The following is a 17,809-nucleotide window of genomic DNA, read 5'->3' on the forward strand; positions in this document are numbered from 1 at the left end:
AATCCAATTCCAGGACAGTATGCTCTATAATCCAATTCCAGGATAGTATACTCTCTAATCCAATTCCAGGACAGTATACTCTCTAATCCAATTCCAGGACAGTTGTGCTCTATAATCAATTCCAGGACAGTATGCTCTATAATCCAATTCCAGGACAGTATGCTCTATAATCCAATTCCAGGACAGTGTGCTCTATAATCCAATTCCAGGACAGTGTGCTCTATAACCCAATTCCAGGACAGTATACTCTCTAATCCAATTCCAGGACAGTTGTGCTCTATAATCAATTCCAGGATAGTATGCTCTATAATCCAATTCCAGGACAGTATGCTCTATAATCCAATTCCAGGACAGTGTGCTCTCTAATCCAATTCCAGGACAGTGTGCTCTATAATCCAATTCCAGGACAGTGTGCTCTATAATCCAATTCCAGGACAGTATGCTCTATAATCCAATTCCAGGACAGTATACTCTCTAATCCAATTCCAGGACAGTGTGCTCTATAATCCAATTCCAGGACATTGTGCTCTATAATCCAATTCCAGGACAGTATGCTCTATAATCCAATTCCAGGACAGTATGCTCTCTAATCCAATTCCAGGACAGTATGCTCTATAATCCAATTCCAGGACAGTATACTCTATAATCCAAATTCCAGGACAGTGTGCTCTATAATCCAATTCCAGGACAGTATGCTCTCTAATCCAATTCCAGGACAGTATGCTCTATAATCCAATTCCAGGACAGTATACTCTCTAATCCAATTCCAGGACAGTGTGCTCTATAATCCAATTCCAGGACATTGTGCTCTATAATCCAATTCCAGGACAGTATGCTCTATAATCCAATTCCAGGACAGTGTACTCTATAATCCAAATTCCTTGACAGTGTGCTCTATAATCCAATTCCAGGACAGTGTGCTCTATGGGGGTAATTCCAAGTTGATCGCAGCAGGATTTTTGATAGCAATTGGGCAAAACCATGTGCACTGCAGGGAAGGCAGATATAACGTGTAGAGAGAGTTAGATTTGGGTGGGTTATTTTGTTTCTGTGCAGGGTAAATACTGGCTGCTTTATTTTTACACTGCAATTTAGATTGCAGATTGAACACCACTCACCCAAATCTAACTCTCTCTGCACATGTTATATCTGCATCCCCTGCAGTGCACATGGTTTTGCCCAATTGCTAACAAAAATCCTGCTGCGATCAACTTGGAATTACCCCCTTTAATCCAATTCCAGGACAGTGTGCTCTATAATCCAATTCCAGGACATTGCGGTCTATAATCCAATTCCAGGACATTGTGCTCTATAATCCAATTCCAGGACATTGTGCTCTATAATCCAATTCCAGGACAGTATGCTCTATAATCCAATTCCAGGACAGTATGCTCTATAATCCAATTCCAGGACAGTATGCTCTATAATCCAATTCCAGGACTGTGTGCTCTATAGTCCAATTCCGGGACAGTAGGCTCTATAATCCAATTCCAGGACAGTATGCTCTCTAATCCAATTCCAGGACAGTGTGCTCTATAATCCAATTCCAGGACATTGTGCTCTATAATCCAATTCCAGGACAGTATGCTCTATAATCCAATTCCAGGACAGTATGCTCTATAATCCAATTCCAGGACAGTATGCTCTATAATCCAATTCCAGGACAGTATGGTCTATAATCCAATTCCAGGACAGTGTGCTCTATAATCCAATTCCAGGACAGTGTGCTCTATAATCCAATTCCAGGACAGTGTGCTCTATAATCCAATTCCAGGACAGTGTGCTCTATAATCCAATTCCAGGACAGTGTGCTCTATAACCCAATTCCAGGACAGTGTGCTCTATAATCCAATTCCAGTACAGTGTGCTCTATAGTCCAATTCCGGGACAGTATGCTCTCTAATCCAATTCCAGGACAGTATGCTCTCTAATCCAATTCCAGGACAGTATGCTCTCTAATCCAATTCCAGGACAGTATGCTCTATAATCCAATTCCAGGACAGTGTGCTCTATAATCCAATTCCAGGACAGTGTGCTCTCTAATCCAATTCCAGGACAGTGTGCTCTATAATCCAATTCCAGGACAGTATGCTCTCTAATCCAATTCCAGGACAGTATACTCTCTAATCCAATTCCAGGACAGTGTGCTCTATAATCCAATTCCAGGACAGTATGCTCTATAATCCAATTCCAGGACAGTATGCTCTATAATCCAATTCCAGGACAGTGTGCTCTATAATCCAATTCCAGGACAGTGTGCTCTATAACCCAATTCCAGGACAGTGTGCTCTATAATCCAATTCCAGTACAGTGTGCTCTATAGTCCAATTCCGGGACAGTATGCTCTCTAATCCAATTCCAGGACAGTATGCTCTCTAATCCAATTCCAGGACAGTATGCTCTATAATCCAATTCCAGGACAGTGTGCTCTATAATCCAATTCCAGGACAGTGTGCTCTCTAATCCAATTCCAGGACAGTATGCTCTCTAATCCAATTCCAGGACAGTATGCTCTATAATCCAATTCCAGGACAGTGTGCTCTATAATCCAATTCCAGGACAGTGTGCTCTCTAATCCAATTCCAGGACAGTATGCTCTATAATCCAATTCCAGGACAGTATGCTCTCTAATCCAATTCCAGGACAGTATACTCTCTAATCCAATTCCAGGACAGTATGCTCTATAATCCAATTCCAGGACAGTATGCTCTCTAATCCAATTCCAGGACAGTATACTCTCTAATCCAATTCCAGGACAGTGTGCTCTATAATCCAATTCCAGGACAGTATGCTCTATAATCCAATTCCAGGACAGTATGCTCTATAATCCAATAGCTTCCAGTGGTAATTACTCTATGAACCCATAGTAACCCGCGGACGTCACTGGAGGCAGCAGAGTTCTCCTATATATATATATATATATATATATATATGTAAAATGCTCTATACAGACTGCACTGGAGCTGGATTCTCATATTACTTAAGGGCTGTAGTATATATATATATATATATATATATAGTGCTGATAGACCCGGCACTGGAGCAGACCCTTGCTGCTAATTATTCTTGCTACCGGTGCCTTCCCAAGTGGGTTGCAGGCCAGTGGTATAGTGGTACAGATGGGTGGCACTCAGAGACTTTAGAAAGTGGTGAAGTGCAGCTGCGACCCCGAAACGTAGATACTCTGCCAATAAATCCACTTCACTTCACCACTTTATAAAGTCTCCGAGTGCCACCCATCTGTACCACTATATATACAGTGGGGCAAAAAAGTATTTGGACAGCCAGCGATTGTGCAGGTTGACCCACTTATAAAGATGAGAGCGGTGTGTAATTTCCATCATAGACTTCTACTGTGAGAGTCAGAATCTGGAGATCACATTGTATGATTGTTACACTATTTATTTGTTTATTCTTATGGAAAATAAATATTTGGACAATCAGAAAGTTTCTCTCGATACTTTGTAATATAACCTCGGTTGGCAATTACAGAGGTCAAACGTTTCCCGTAGTTCTTGACCAGGTTTGCACACACTGTAGCAGGTATTTTGGCCCACTCTTCCATGCAGATCTTCTCTAGATCTGTCATGTTTTGGGGCTGTCGCTGGGCAACACGGACTTTCATCTCCCTCCACAGATTTTCTATTGGGTTGAGGTCTGGAGACTGGCTAGGCCACTCCAGGACCTTGAAATGCTTCTTACGGAGCCACTTCTTAGTTGCCCGGGCGGTGTGTTTGGGGTCATTGTCATGCTGGAAGACCCAGCCACGTTCCATCTTCAATGCTCTTACTGAGGGAAGGAGGTTTTTGCCCAAAATCTCACGATACATGGCCCCATTCATCCTCTCATTAATACGGTCAGTCGTCCCGTCCCCTTTGCAGAAAAGCAGCCCCAAAGCATGATGTTTCCACCCCCATGTTCACAGTGGGTATGGTGTTCTTAGGATGCCATTCATCATTCTTCTCCCTCCAAACACGGCGAGTGGAGTTTATACCAAAAAGTTTGATTTTGCTCTCATCTGACCACATTACATTCTCCCAATCCTCCTCTGGATCATCCAGATGGTCACTGGCAAACTTTAGACAGGCCTGGACATGTGCTGGCCTAAGCAAGGGGACCTTTCGGGCGCTGCCGGATTTCAATACATTACGACGTAGTGTGTTACTAATGGTAACCTTTGTGACCGTGGTCCCAGCTCTCTTGAGGTCATTGACCAGGTTCCTCCGTGTAGTTCTGGGCTGATTCCTCGCCGTTCTCAAGATCATTGATGCCCCACGAGGTGAGATCTTGCATGGAGCCCCAGGTCGAGGGAGATTGTCAGTGATCTTGTATTTCTTCCATTTTATAATAATTGCACCAACAGTTGATCTTTTCTCACCAAGCTGCTTGCTATTGTCGAGCAGCTCATCCCAGCCTTGTGCAGCTCTACAATTTTGTCCCTGGTGTCCACAGACAGCTCTCTGGTCTTGGCCATGGTGGAGAGGTAGCAGTCTGACTGTTTGAGGGTGTGGACAGGTGTCTTTTATACAGATAACCAGTTCCAACAGGCGCCATTAATACAGGTAACGAGTGGAGGATAGAAGAGCTTCTTAAAGAAGTAACAGGTCCGTGAGAACCAGAAATCTTGATGCCTGGTAGGTGTCCAAATATTTATTTTCCACAAGAATATACAAGTAAATTGTTTGAAAATCATACAATGTGATTTCCTGGGGGAGGGGTTCAGATTCTGTCTCTCACAGGTGAAGTCTATGAGGGAAATTACAGACCTCTCTCATCTTTTTAAGTGGGTCAACTTGCACAATCTGTGGCTGTCCAAAGACTTTTTTGCCCCACTGTGTGTGTGTGTGTGTGTGTGTAGATATATATATATATATATTCTCCATTGTTTTTTTCTTATTTACACAAGTTAAGGAGATCTCTTCCCTGGAAATAAATGTCCCCGTGTGACGCACATAACCCAGCGCTGGAAGTGTTTTACCACTGGTACATTCAGGTATTTGCAGCGGGTGTGGTTCATCAAATCGACAGTGTCTAGGTCGACAATGTTTGGGTCGACCACTATAGGTCGACAGTCACTAGGTCGACATGGATGGAAGGTCGACAGGGTTTCTAGGTCGACATGTGCTAGTTCGACAGGTCTAAAGGTCGACATGAGGATTTTTTTTTTTTTTGGTGTCGTTTTCTTCGTAGAGTGACCGGGATCCCAAATTAGTGCACCGCTTCGCTCGCCATGCTTCGGGCATGGTGCCTTCGCTCCACTACCGCTTCGCTCGGCACACTTTACCGTTCCATTCGTAGTCCACGTGGATCGTTAAGTATGAAAAAAAATCAAAAAAATAAAAAAAATGTGAAAAACTCATGTCGACCTTTAGACCTGTCGACCTAGCACATGTCGACCTGGAAACCCTGTCGACCTTCCATCCATGTCGACCTAGTGACTGTCGACCTATAGTGGTCGACCTAAACATTGTCGACCTAGACACTGTCGATCTTCAGACCGGATACCATTTGCAGCACACACCTTTCTCTGGTATTACACACGCCGGTCTCCCTAGGTAGGTCCTTTATAGTGTAGGTGAACACTATGAACCCTCGGTGTAGGCACTTACTGTGAATGAGTTACCCAGCGTTCTCTCTCACCTCTGCTCTAGCATGGCAGCACAGCATCAGTGAATTATGGTGGTCATTCCGAGTTGATCGCAGCCAGCAACTTTTTACTGCTGCTGCGATCAACTAGTCCACGCCTATGGCGGAGTGTATTTTAGCTTAGCAGGGTGCGATCGCTTGTACAGTCCTGCTGCTAAGCTAAAAAATGTCAAGTTAAACAAGACTAGCCCTGGACATACTTACCCTGCGCGATGACCTCTGCGATGCTGGGGTCGGCTTTGACATCCGCCCTCCGTTCTCCTGGACACGCCTGCGTTTTCCTTACCACTCCCCGAAAACGGTCTCCAACGGTCCGTACCCGCCCAGGTACGCCTTCTTCTTGGCAATCTTCTTTGCGGTCGGCTCTGCGACCGTAACGGGTCGCCGGGCAACGTCGCGCACGTGCATTGCGGCCATCGCGCATGCACATTCCGGCCCCGTTCGCACCGCTGCGTGCGAACGGGTCGGAGTGACCCCCTATGCCCCGTGCAGTACAGCAGGGCACAACCTCAGCATGAGGAGGGACAGATGTCTGCCCAGCACGGACGGTGTAATGGTTAGCATTACTGCCACACAGCAATGGGGTCATGAGTTCCATTCCCCTCATGGTCCTAACTGTTTGGAGTTTGTATGTTCTCCCCATGCTTGCGTGGTTTTCCTCCAGGTACTCCGGTTTCCTCTCACAATCCACAAATATACTGGTAGGTTAATTGGCTCCTGACAAAAATGAATCCTAGTGTGTAAGTGTGTGTGTACACGGGAGACTAGCTGGGCCATGTGGTTCTTCTCTGCTGTCACAGTCTATGTCGCTGCGTGGGGCTGTACCCCACTACATGATGCATGACGAGGGTGAGTCCCCCTCAGAAGTGTTGGGTGGTATGCATGGTAACAGTGCTGTAATCAGGCTGCATCCACTCTGTGGAATGCCCTCTCACGCACAATAACACCCCAATTCCACTGCCACCCAGCAAATCCCCAGGTCTCAGCTCCAAATAGCCAATGGTTAGGGGTGAGTGACGAGAGACAGAAAGTCCCTTATTCAGGGGCTGATTCTGTGATAGGTGCAATGCACACGGGCCTGGCTAATATCACTCCCAGGTCTCCAGCAGCAGCGACATGTACGGAAACGCCGGTGGGGTTACAGCACAGCAGCCAGCAGGGGCTGGTGACACCCTGGCTCACCCACTCCTGGAAACGGGCCGGCCTGGACAAACCATGCGCAGGGTGAAAATGCATTTGTTTTAGTTGCATGCAAGGTGAATAGTGGCTGCTTTTGCATGTAGCTAGGACCCCCCCCCCCCCCAATCTAATGTCTCTGCACATGTTACACCTACCCCCCCCCCCCCCCCCTTCCCCCTGCAGTCACTGGCTCTTATTGCTTTGTTCCCCACAGTGTTTACTGTCCCCGCAGAGTACAGGCCGCTGACATGGGGAAAAAGCAGCCGGCACTGACTAACATGTAAAGCGGACGTCTGCGCCAATGCGCCAGTAATACACGTGGTTATGACGTTATAGCCTAACGCCACGCACTGGGTACCGGGAGGAGAGGTAGCTGACATCAGAGGATTTGTGCAAATGGGATCTTCAGCTTGCTGTGATGGAAAGGTGAGCGCGGAGCCAAGTGTTGGCACAATGGTGAGAGTGGCGCAGAGCGATACGCAGGTCACTCAGGTGACGGTTACAGAGCGCGTGCCGACGGTACGGCCGGTTATATCTATCTACTACAGGCGGTGCAAGCCCGATGAGGAGTATAATCCATCCATGCATACGGATAGCCGGCGCACAGCGCTGGTTCTGTACACGCAGAATGGGAAATCTACTGTACGTTCTCAAAGGCAGAAATCTAGATGGAACAAAGTGGAACCAACGCCTCGTGTTCCGTATATCCTTCTAGGATGTTATATATCCAGATAGCAGACGGAAGAACTTACAGGGAATATCTCTGTATCCATTCTCCAGTGCATGGAAATAGTTCATGAATTCCTTCAACGGGATCTTAAACGTCTGCAGAAGATTCATGTCATCAAAGAGTCTGTAAGTCATCTACCAACAAGAAACATACAGTAAGTACGAGAGGCATCAGAGGGCAAATCCCAACGTAAGCAATGCAGTATTACCCCACAGGAGGCGGGGCGGTGCTGTATATTATACACTATACAGTATTACCCCACAGGAGGCCGGGCGGTGCTGTATATTATACACTATACAGTATTATCCCACAGGTGGCCGGGCGGTGCTGTATATTATACACTATACAGTATTACCCCACAGGAGGCGGGGCGGTGCTGTATCCTATACACTATACAGTATTACCCCACAGGAGGCCGGGCGGTGCTGTATCCTATACACTATACAGTATCACCCCACAGGAGGCCGGGCGGTGCTGTATATTATACACTATACAGTATTATCCCACAGGAGGCCGGGCGGTGCTGTATATTATACACTACACAGTATCACCCCACAGGAGGCGGGGCGGTGCTGTATCCTATACAGTATTACCCCACAGGAGGCCGGGCGGTGCTGTATATTATACACTATACAGTATTACCCCACAGGAGGCGGGGCGGTGCTGTATCCTATACACTATACAGTATTACCCCACAGGAGGCCGGGCGGTGCTGTATATTATACACTATACAGTATTACCCCACAGGAGGCCGGGCGGTGCTGTATATTATACACTATACAGTATTATCCCACAGGAGGCCGGGCGGTGCTGTATATTATACACTACACAGTATCACCCCACAGGAGGCGGGGCGGTGCTGTATCCTATACAGTATTACCCCACAGGAGGCCGGGCGGTGCTGTATATTATACACTATACAGTATTACCCCACAGGAGGCGGGGCGGTGCTGTATCCTATACACTATACAGTATTACCCCACAGGAGGCCGGGCGGTGCTGTATATTATACACTATACAGTATTACCCCACAGGAGGCCGGGCGGTGCTGTATATTATACACTATACAGTATTACCCCACAGGAGGCCGGGCGGTGCTGTATCCTATACAGTATTACCCCACAGGAGGCCGGGCGGTGCTGTATCCTATACACTATACAGTATTACCCCACAGGAGGCCGGGCGGTGCTGTATATTATACACTATACAGTATTACCCCACAGGAGGCGGGGCGGTGCTGTATCCTATACACTATACAGTATTACCCCACAGGAGGCGGGGCGGTGCTGTATCCTATACACTATACAGTATTACCCCACAGGAGGCGGGGTGGTGCTATATATTATACACTATACTGTATCACCCCACAGGAGGCCGGGCGGTCCTGTATATTATACACTATAAAGTATTACCCCACAGGAGGCGGGGCGGTGCTGTATCCTATACACTATACAGTATTACCCCACAGGAGGCGGGGCGGTGCTGTATCCTATACACTATACAGTATTACCCCACAGGAGGCCGGGCGGTGCTGTATATTATACACTATGCAGTATTACCCCACAGGAGGCGGGGCGGTGCTGTATCCTATACACTATACAGTATTACCCCACAGGAGGCCGGGCGGTGCTGTATATTATACACTATACAGTATTACCCCACAGGAGGCCGGGCGGTGCTGTATATTATACACTATACAGTATTACCCCACAGGAGGCCGGGCGGTGCTGTATCCTATACAGATTACCCCACAGGAGGCCGGGCGGTGCTGTATATTATACAGTATGCAGTATTACCCCACAGGAGGCGGGGCGGTGCTGTATCATATACACTATACAGTATTACCCCACAGGAGGCGGTGCGGTGCTGTATCCTATACACTATACAGTGTCACCCCACAGGAGGCCGGGCGGTGCTGTATCCTATACACTATACAGTATTACCCCACAGGAGGCCGAGCGGTGCTGTATCCTATACACTATACAGTATTACCCCACAGGAGGCGGTGCGGTGCTGTATCCTATACACTATACAGTGTCACCCCACAGGAGGCCGGGCGGTGCTGTATCATATACACTATACAGTATCACACACAGGAGGCGGGGCGGTGCTGTATCATATACACTATGCAGTATTACCCCACAGGAGGCCGGGCGGTGCGGTATATTATACACTATACAGTATCACCCCACAGGAGGCTGGGCAGTGCTGTAGCCTATACACTACACAGTATTACCCCACAGGAGGCCGGGCGGTGCTGTATATTATACACTATACAGTATTACCCCACAGGAGGCCGGGCGGTGCTGTATATTATACACTATACAGTATCACCCCACAGTAGGCCGGGCGATGCGGTATATTATACACTATACAGTATCAACCCACAGAAGGCGGGCGGTGCTGTATCCTATACACTATACAGTATTACCCCACAGGAGGCCGGGCGGTGCTGTATCCTATACACTATACAGTATTACCCCACAGGAGGCGGGGCGGTGCTGTATCCTATACACTATACAGTATCACCCCACAGGAGGCTGGGCGGTGCTGTATCCTATATACTATACAGTATCACCGCACAGGAGGCCGGGCGGTGCTGTATCATATACACTATGCAGTATTACCCGACAGGAGGCGGGGCGGTGCGGTATATTATACACTATACAGTATCACTCCACAGGAGGCTGGGCAGTGCTATAGCCTATACACTACACAGTATTACCCCACAGGAGGCGGTGCGGTGCTGTATATTATACACTATACAGTATTACCCCACAGGAGGCCGAGCAGGTGCTGTATATTATACACTATACAGTATTACCCCACAGGAGGCCGGGCGGTGCTGTATCCTATACAGTATTACCCCAAAGGAGGCAGCACATTATACACTATGCAGTATATTATACACTATGCAGTACTACCCCACAGGAGGCCGGGCGGTGCTGTATATTAAACACTATACAGTTTCACCCCACAGGAGGCCGGGCGATGCAGTATATTATACACTATACAGTATCAACCCACAGAAGGCCGGGCGGTGCTGTATCCTATACACTATACAGTATTACCCCACAGGAGGCCGGGCGGTGCTGTATCCTATACACTATACAGTAATACCCCACAGGAGGCCGGGCGGTGCTGTATCCTATACACTATACAGTATCACCCCACAGGAGGCCGGGCGGTGCTGTATCCTATACACTATACAGTATCACCGCACAGGAGGCCGGGCGGTGCTGTATCATATACACTATAAAGTATCATCCCACAGGAGGTGGGGCGGTTCTGTATCATATACACTATAAAGTATCATCCCACAGGAGGCGGGGCGGTGCTGTATATTATACACTATACAGTATCACCCCACAGGAGGCCGGGCGGTGCTGTATATTATACACTATACAGTATTACCCCACAGGAGGCCGGGCGGTGCTGTATATTATACACTATACAGTATTACCCCACAGGAGGCCGGGCGGTGCTGTATATTATACACTATACAGTATCACCCCACAGGAGGCCAGGCGGTGCTGTATATTATACACTACACAGTTTCACCACACAGGAGGCTGGGCGGTGCTGTATCCTATACACTATACAGTATTACCCCACAGGAGGCCGGGCGGTGCTGTATCCTATACACTATGCAATATCACCCCACAGGAGGACGGGCGGTGCTGTATCCTATACACTATACAGTATCACCCCACAGGAGGCCGGGTGGTGCTGTATATTATACACTATACAGTATCACCCCACGGGAGGCCGGGCGGTGCTGTATATTATACACTATACAGTATCACCCCACAGGAGGCGGGGCGGTTCTGTATATTATACACTACACAGTTTAACCCGACAGGAGGCCGGGCGGTGCTGTATCCTATACACTATACAGTATCACCCCACAGGAGGCAGGGCAGTGCTGTATATTATACACTATACAGTATCACCCCACGGGAGGCCGGGCGGTGCTGTATTCTATACACTATACAGTATCACCCCACAGGAGGCCGGGCGGTGCTGTATCCTACACACTATACAGTATCACCCCACAGGAGGCGGGGTGGTGCTGTATCCTATACAGTATCACCCCACAGGAGGCCGGGCGGTGCTGTATCCTATACACTATACAGTATCACCCCACAGGAGGCGGGATGGTGCTGTATCCTATACAGTATCACCCCACAGGAGGCCGGGCGGTGCTGTATATTATACACTATACAGCATTACCCCACATGAGGCGGGGCGGTGCTGTATCCTATACACTATGCAATATCACCCCACAGGAGGCCGGGCGGTGCTGTATCCTATACACTATACAGTATCACCCCACAGGAGGCCGGGCGGTGCTGTATATTATACACTATACAGTATCACCCCACAGGAGGCCGGGCGGTGCTGTATATTATACACTATACAGTATCCTCCCACAGGAGGCGGGGCGGTGCTGTATATTATACACTACACAGTTTCACCCCACAGAAGGCCGGGCGGTGCTGTATCCTATACACTATACAGTATCACCCCACAGGAGGCCGGGCAGTGCTGTATATTATACACTATACAGTATCACCCCACAGGAGGCCGGGATGTGCTGTATTCTATACACTATACAGTATCACTCCACAGGAGGCCGGGCGGTGCTGTATTCTATACAATACACAGGTTTACTCCACAGGAGGCCGGGCGGTGCTGTATATTATACACTATACAGTATTACCCCCACAGGAGGCCGGGCGATGGTGTATCCTATACACTATACATTATCACCCCACAGGAGGCCGGGCGGTGCTGTATCCTATACACTATGCAATATCACCCCACAGGAGGCCGGGCGGTGCTGTATCCTATACACTATACAGTGTCTCCCCACAAGAGGCCGGGCGGTGCTGTATCCTATACAATACACAGTATTACCCCACAGGAGGCCGGGCGGTGCTGTATCCTATACACTATACAGTATCACCCCACAGGAGGCCGGGCGGTGCTGCATCATATACACTATACAGATTACCCCACAGGAGGTGGGGCGGTGCTGTATCCTATACACTCTACAGTATCACCCCACAGGAGGCCGGGCGGTGCTGTATATTATACACTATACAGTATTACCCCACAGGAGGCCGGGCGGTGCTGTATATTATACACTATACAGTATCACCCCACAGGAGACTGGGCGGTGCTGTATATTATACACTATACAGTATTACCCCACAGGAGACAGGGCGGTGCTGTATATTATACACTATACAGTATTACCCCACAGGAGGCCGGGCGGTGCTGTATATTATACACTATACAGTATCACCCCACAGGAGACTGGGCGGTGCTGTATATTATACACTATACAGTATTACCCCACAGGAGGCCGGGCGGTGCTGTATATTATACACTATACAGTATTACCCCACAGGAGGCCGGGCGGTGCTGTATCCTATACACTATGCAATATCACCCCACAGGAGACCAGGCGGTGCTGTATATTATACATTAAACAGTTTCACTACACAGGAGGCCGGGCGGTGCTGTATCCTATACACTATACAGTATCACCCCACAGGAGGCCGGGCGGTGCTGTATTCTATACACTATACAGTATCACCCCACAGGAGGCCAGGCGGTGCTGTATCCTATACACTATGCAATATCACCCCACAGGAGGCCGGGCGGTGCTGTATCCTATACAATACACAGGTTTACCCCACAGGAGGCCGGGCGGTGCTGTACATTATACACTATACAGTATTACCCCACAGGAGGCCGGGCGGTGCTGTATCCTATACACTATACAGTATGACCCCACAGGAGGCCGGGCGGTGCTGTATCCTATACACTATGCAATATCACCCCACATGAGGCCGGGCGGTGCTGTATCCTATACACTATACAGTATTACCCCACAGGAGGCCGGGCCGGTGCTGTATCCTATACAATACACAGTATTACCTCACAAGGGGTCCGGGCGGTGCTGTATATTATACAATATACAGTATCACCCCACAGGAGGCCGGGCGGTACTGTATCCTATACACTATACAGTATCAGCTCACAGGAGGCCGGGCGGTGCTGTATCCTATACACTATACAGTATCACCCCACAGGAGGCCGGGCGGTGCTGTATCCTATACAGTATCACCCCACAGGAGGCCGGGCGGTGCTGTATATTATACACTATACAGTATTACCCCACAGGAGGCGGGGCAGTGCTGTATCCTATACACTATACAGTATCACCCCACAGGAGATCGGGCGGTGCTGTATTCTATACACTATACAGTATTACCCCACAGGAGGCCGGGCGGTGCTGTATATTATACACTATCCAGTATCACCCCACAGGAGGCCGGGCGGTGCTATATATTATACACTATACAGTATCACCCCACAGGAGGCCGGGCGGTGCTATAATACACTATACAGTATCACCCCACAGGAGGCCGGGCGGTGCTATATATTATACACTATACAGTATCACCTCACAGGAGGCCGGGCGGTGCTATATATTATACACTATACAGTATCACCCCACAGGAGGCCGGGCGGTGCTATATATTATACATTATACAGTATCACCCCACAGGAGGCCGGGTGGTGCTGTATCCTATACACTATACAGTATCACCCCACAGGAGGCCGGGCGGTGCTGTATCCTATACACTATACAGTGTCACCCCACAGGAGGCCGGGCGGTGCTATATATTATACACTATACAGTGTCACCCCATAGGAGGCCGGGCGGTGCTATATATTATACACTATACAGTATCACCCCACAGGAGGCTGGGCGGTGCTATATATTATACACTATAAAGTATTACCCCACAGGAGGCCGGGCGGTGCTGTATATTATACACTATACAGTATCACCCCAAAGGAGGCCGGGCGGTGCTATATATTATACACTATACAGTATCACCCCACAGGAGGCTGGGCGGTGCTATATATTATACACTATACAGTATCACCCCACAGGAGGCCGGGCGGTGCTGTATATTATACACTATACAGTATCACCCCACAGGAGGCCGGGCGGTGCTGTATATTATACACTATACAGTATCACCCCACAGGAGGCCGGGCGGTGCTATATATTATACACTATACAGTATCACCCCACAGGAGGCCGGGCGGTGCTATATATTATACACTATACAGTGTCACCCCACAGGAGGCCGGGCGGTGCTATATATTATACACTATACAGTATCACCCCACAGGAGGCCAGGCGGTGCTATATATTATACACTATACAGTGTCACCCCACAGGAGGCCGGGCGGTGCTGTATATTATACACTATACAGTGTCATCCTTAGGAGGCCGGGCGGTGCTGTATTCTATACACTATACAGTATTACCCCACAGGAGGCCAGGCGGTGCTGTATATTATACACTATGCAGTATCACCCCACAGGAGGCCGGGCGGTGCTGTATATTATACACTATACAGTATCACCCCACAGGAGGCCGGGCGTGCTATATATTATGCACTATACAGTATTACCCCACAGGAGGCCGGGCGGTGCTGTATCCTATACACTATACAGTATTACCCCACAGGAGGCCGGGCGGTGCTATATATTATACACTATACAGTATTACCCCACAGGAGGCCTTGTGGTGCTGTATCCTATACACTATACAGTATCACCCCACAGGAGGCCGGGCGGTGCTGTATATTATACACTATCAGTATCACCCCACAGGAGGCTGGGCGGTGCTATATATTATACACTATACAGTATCACCCCACAGGAGGCGGGGCGGTGCTGTATATTATACACTATACAGTATTACCCCACAGGAGGCCGGGCGGTGCTGTATATTATACACTATACAGTATCACCCCACAGGAGGCCGGGCGGTGCTGTATCCTATACACTATACAGTCACCCCACAGGAGGCTGGGCGGTGCTATATATTATACACTATACAGTATCACCCCACAGGAGGCGGGGCGGTGCTGTATATTATACACTATACAGTATTACCCCACAGAAGGCCGGGCGGTGCTGTATATTATACACTATACAGTATCACCCCACAGGAGGCCGGGCGGTGCTGTATTCTATACACTATACAGTCACCCCACAGGAGGCCGGGCGGTGCTATATCCTATACACTATACAGTCACCCCACAGGAGGCCGGGCGGTGCTATATATTATACACTATACAGTATTACCCCACAGGAGGCCGGGCGGTGCTGTATCCTATACACTATACAGTGTCACCCCACAGGAGGCCGGGCGGTGCTGTATCCTATACACTATACAGTCACCCCACAGGAGGCCGGGCGGTGCTATATATTATACACTATACAGTATCACCCCACAGGAGGCCGGGCGGTGCTATATATTATACACTATACAGTGTCACCCCATAGGAGGCCGGGCGGTGCTATATATTATACACTATACAGTATCACCCCATAGGAGGCCTCATGTCTGCACCTTACTTGGCTGCCACATTTGACACTCACCTGGCTGAGGATTCTGCCACATGACTGCCCCGTTATCTCTACAACATCAAATATGGGGAAGTTCCAATTGTTGACCTCTCCCATGTGCTTCTCTAGATTGTCCATTATTAGCGGCTCTGGAGCCAGAATCGGTTTCTCCTGAAAGTGAGAATAAAAGGAACAATAGGATCATTCTGTTCTAATCACAGATAATGACGCCACCTGAGCTGCACAAGGGGCGTTAGGGGGAGGCTTAGAGTTAAGATTTGCGGGAGGGGTAGGAGGCATGTTTGGGTTGGGCTCGATTAGGCTGCGGGAGGGGGGTGGTTTAGGTTGTGGGGGGTAATGGTGGTTGGAGGGCTGTTAGGGTTGGGTTGTGGGGGTGGTTAGGTTGGGGGTGATGGTGGTTGGAGGGCTGTCAGGGTTAGATTGGGGGTGATGGTGGTTGGAGGGCTGTTTGAGTTAGGCTGTGGGGGGTGATGATGGTTGGAGGGCTGTTTGAGTTAGGCTGTGGGGGGTGATGATGGTTGGAGGGCTGTTTGAGTTAGGCTGTGGGGGGTGATGATGGTTGGAGGGCTGTTTGAGTTAGGCTGTGGGGGGTGATGATGGTTGGATTGCTGTTAGAGTTAGGCCAGGGGTAGCCAACCCTGGTCCTCGAGAGCTACCAACAAAGCACATTTTCCAGGTCTCCTCTCAGAATCACAAGTAATTAGCTCCAACTGTAGATCTTTTGAAATGTGACAGTAATGACTACACCTGTGCACCTGCTAGCTGAGCTGGAAAACGTGAACTGTTGGTAGCTCTCGAGGACCAGGGTTGGCTACCACTGGGTTAAGCTGTGGGGGGGGATGATTGTTGGAGGGCTGTTAGGGTTAGGTTGTGGTGGTGGGGGGGGGGGTGATGGTGGTTGGAGGGCTGTCAGGGTTAGGCTGTGGGGAGTGATGGTGGTTGGAGGGATGTCAGGGTTAGGCTGTGGGGAGTGGTGGTTGGAGGGATGTCAGTGTTAGGCTGTGGGGAGTGATGGCGGTTGGAGGGATGTCATGGTTAGGCTGTGGGGAGTGATGGTGGTTGGAGGGATGTCAGGGTTAGGCTGTGGGGAGTGATGGTGGTTGGAGGGATGTCAGGGTTAGGCTGTGGGGAGTGATGGTGGTTGAAGGGCTGTTAGGGTTAGGTTGTGGGGAGTGATGGCGGTTGGAGGGATGTCATTGTTAGGCTGTGGGGAGTGATGGTGGTTGGAGGGATGTCAGGGTTAGGCTGTGGGGAGTGGTGGTTGGAGGGATGTCATTGTTAGGCTGTGGGGAGTGATGGCGGTTGGAGGGATGTCATGGTTAGGCTGTGGGGAGTGATGGTGGTTGGAGGGATGTCAGGGTTAGGCTGTGGGGAGTGATGGTGGTTGGAGGGATGTCAGGGTTAGGCTGTGGGGAGTGATGGTGGTTGAAGGGCTGTTAGGGTTAGGTTGTGGGGAGTGATGGTGGTTGGAGGGATGTCAGGGTTAGGCTGTGGGGAGTGATGGTGGTTGGAGGGATGTCAGGGTTAGGCTGTGGGGAGTGATGGTGGTTGGAGGGCTGTCAGGGTTAGGCTGTGGGGAGTGATGGTGGTTGGAGGGATGTCAGGGTTAGGCTGTGGGGAGTGATGGTGGTTGGAGGGCTGTCAGGGTTAGGCTGTGGGGAGTGATGGTGGTTGGAGGGCTGTCAGGGTTAGGCTGTGGGGAGTGATGGTGGTTGGAGGGATGTCAGGGTTAGGCTGTGGGGAGTGGTGGTTGGAGGGATGTCATTGTTAGGCTGTGGGGAGTGA

The 17,809-nt window shown here is 49.4% G+C and overlaps 1 protein-coding gene across 2 annotated transcripts in view; it reads right to left on the reverse strand.

Moving 5' to 3' along the window:
* PDE3A (phosphodiesterase 3A) overlaps nt 1-17,809 on the reverse strand; it is a 753,306-nt gene that overhangs the window by 127,481 nt on the left and 608,016 nt on the right. For both annotated transcript variants that reach the window (XM_063929421.1, XM_063929422.1), the window contains exons 9-10: nt 16,037-16,174; nt 7,578-7,689 (exon numbers count right to left, since the gene is read on the reverse strand). In XM_063929421.1, the coding sequence (XP_063785491.1) occupies nt 7,578-7,689; nt 16,037-16,174 (250 nt within the window). The remainder of the gene's footprint in view (nt 1-7,577; nt 7,690-16,036; nt 16,175-17,809) is intronic.

The sequence above is a fragment of the Pseudophryne corroboree genome, chromosome 6 (genome assembly GCF_028390025.1).
Source record: "Pseudophryne corroboree isolate aPseCor3 chromosome 6, aPseCor3.hap2, whole genome shotgun sequence".
NCBI classification, from domain to species: domain Eukaryota; kingdom Metazoa; phylum Chordata; class Amphibia; order Anura; family Myobatrachidae; genus Pseudophryne; species Pseudophryne corroboree.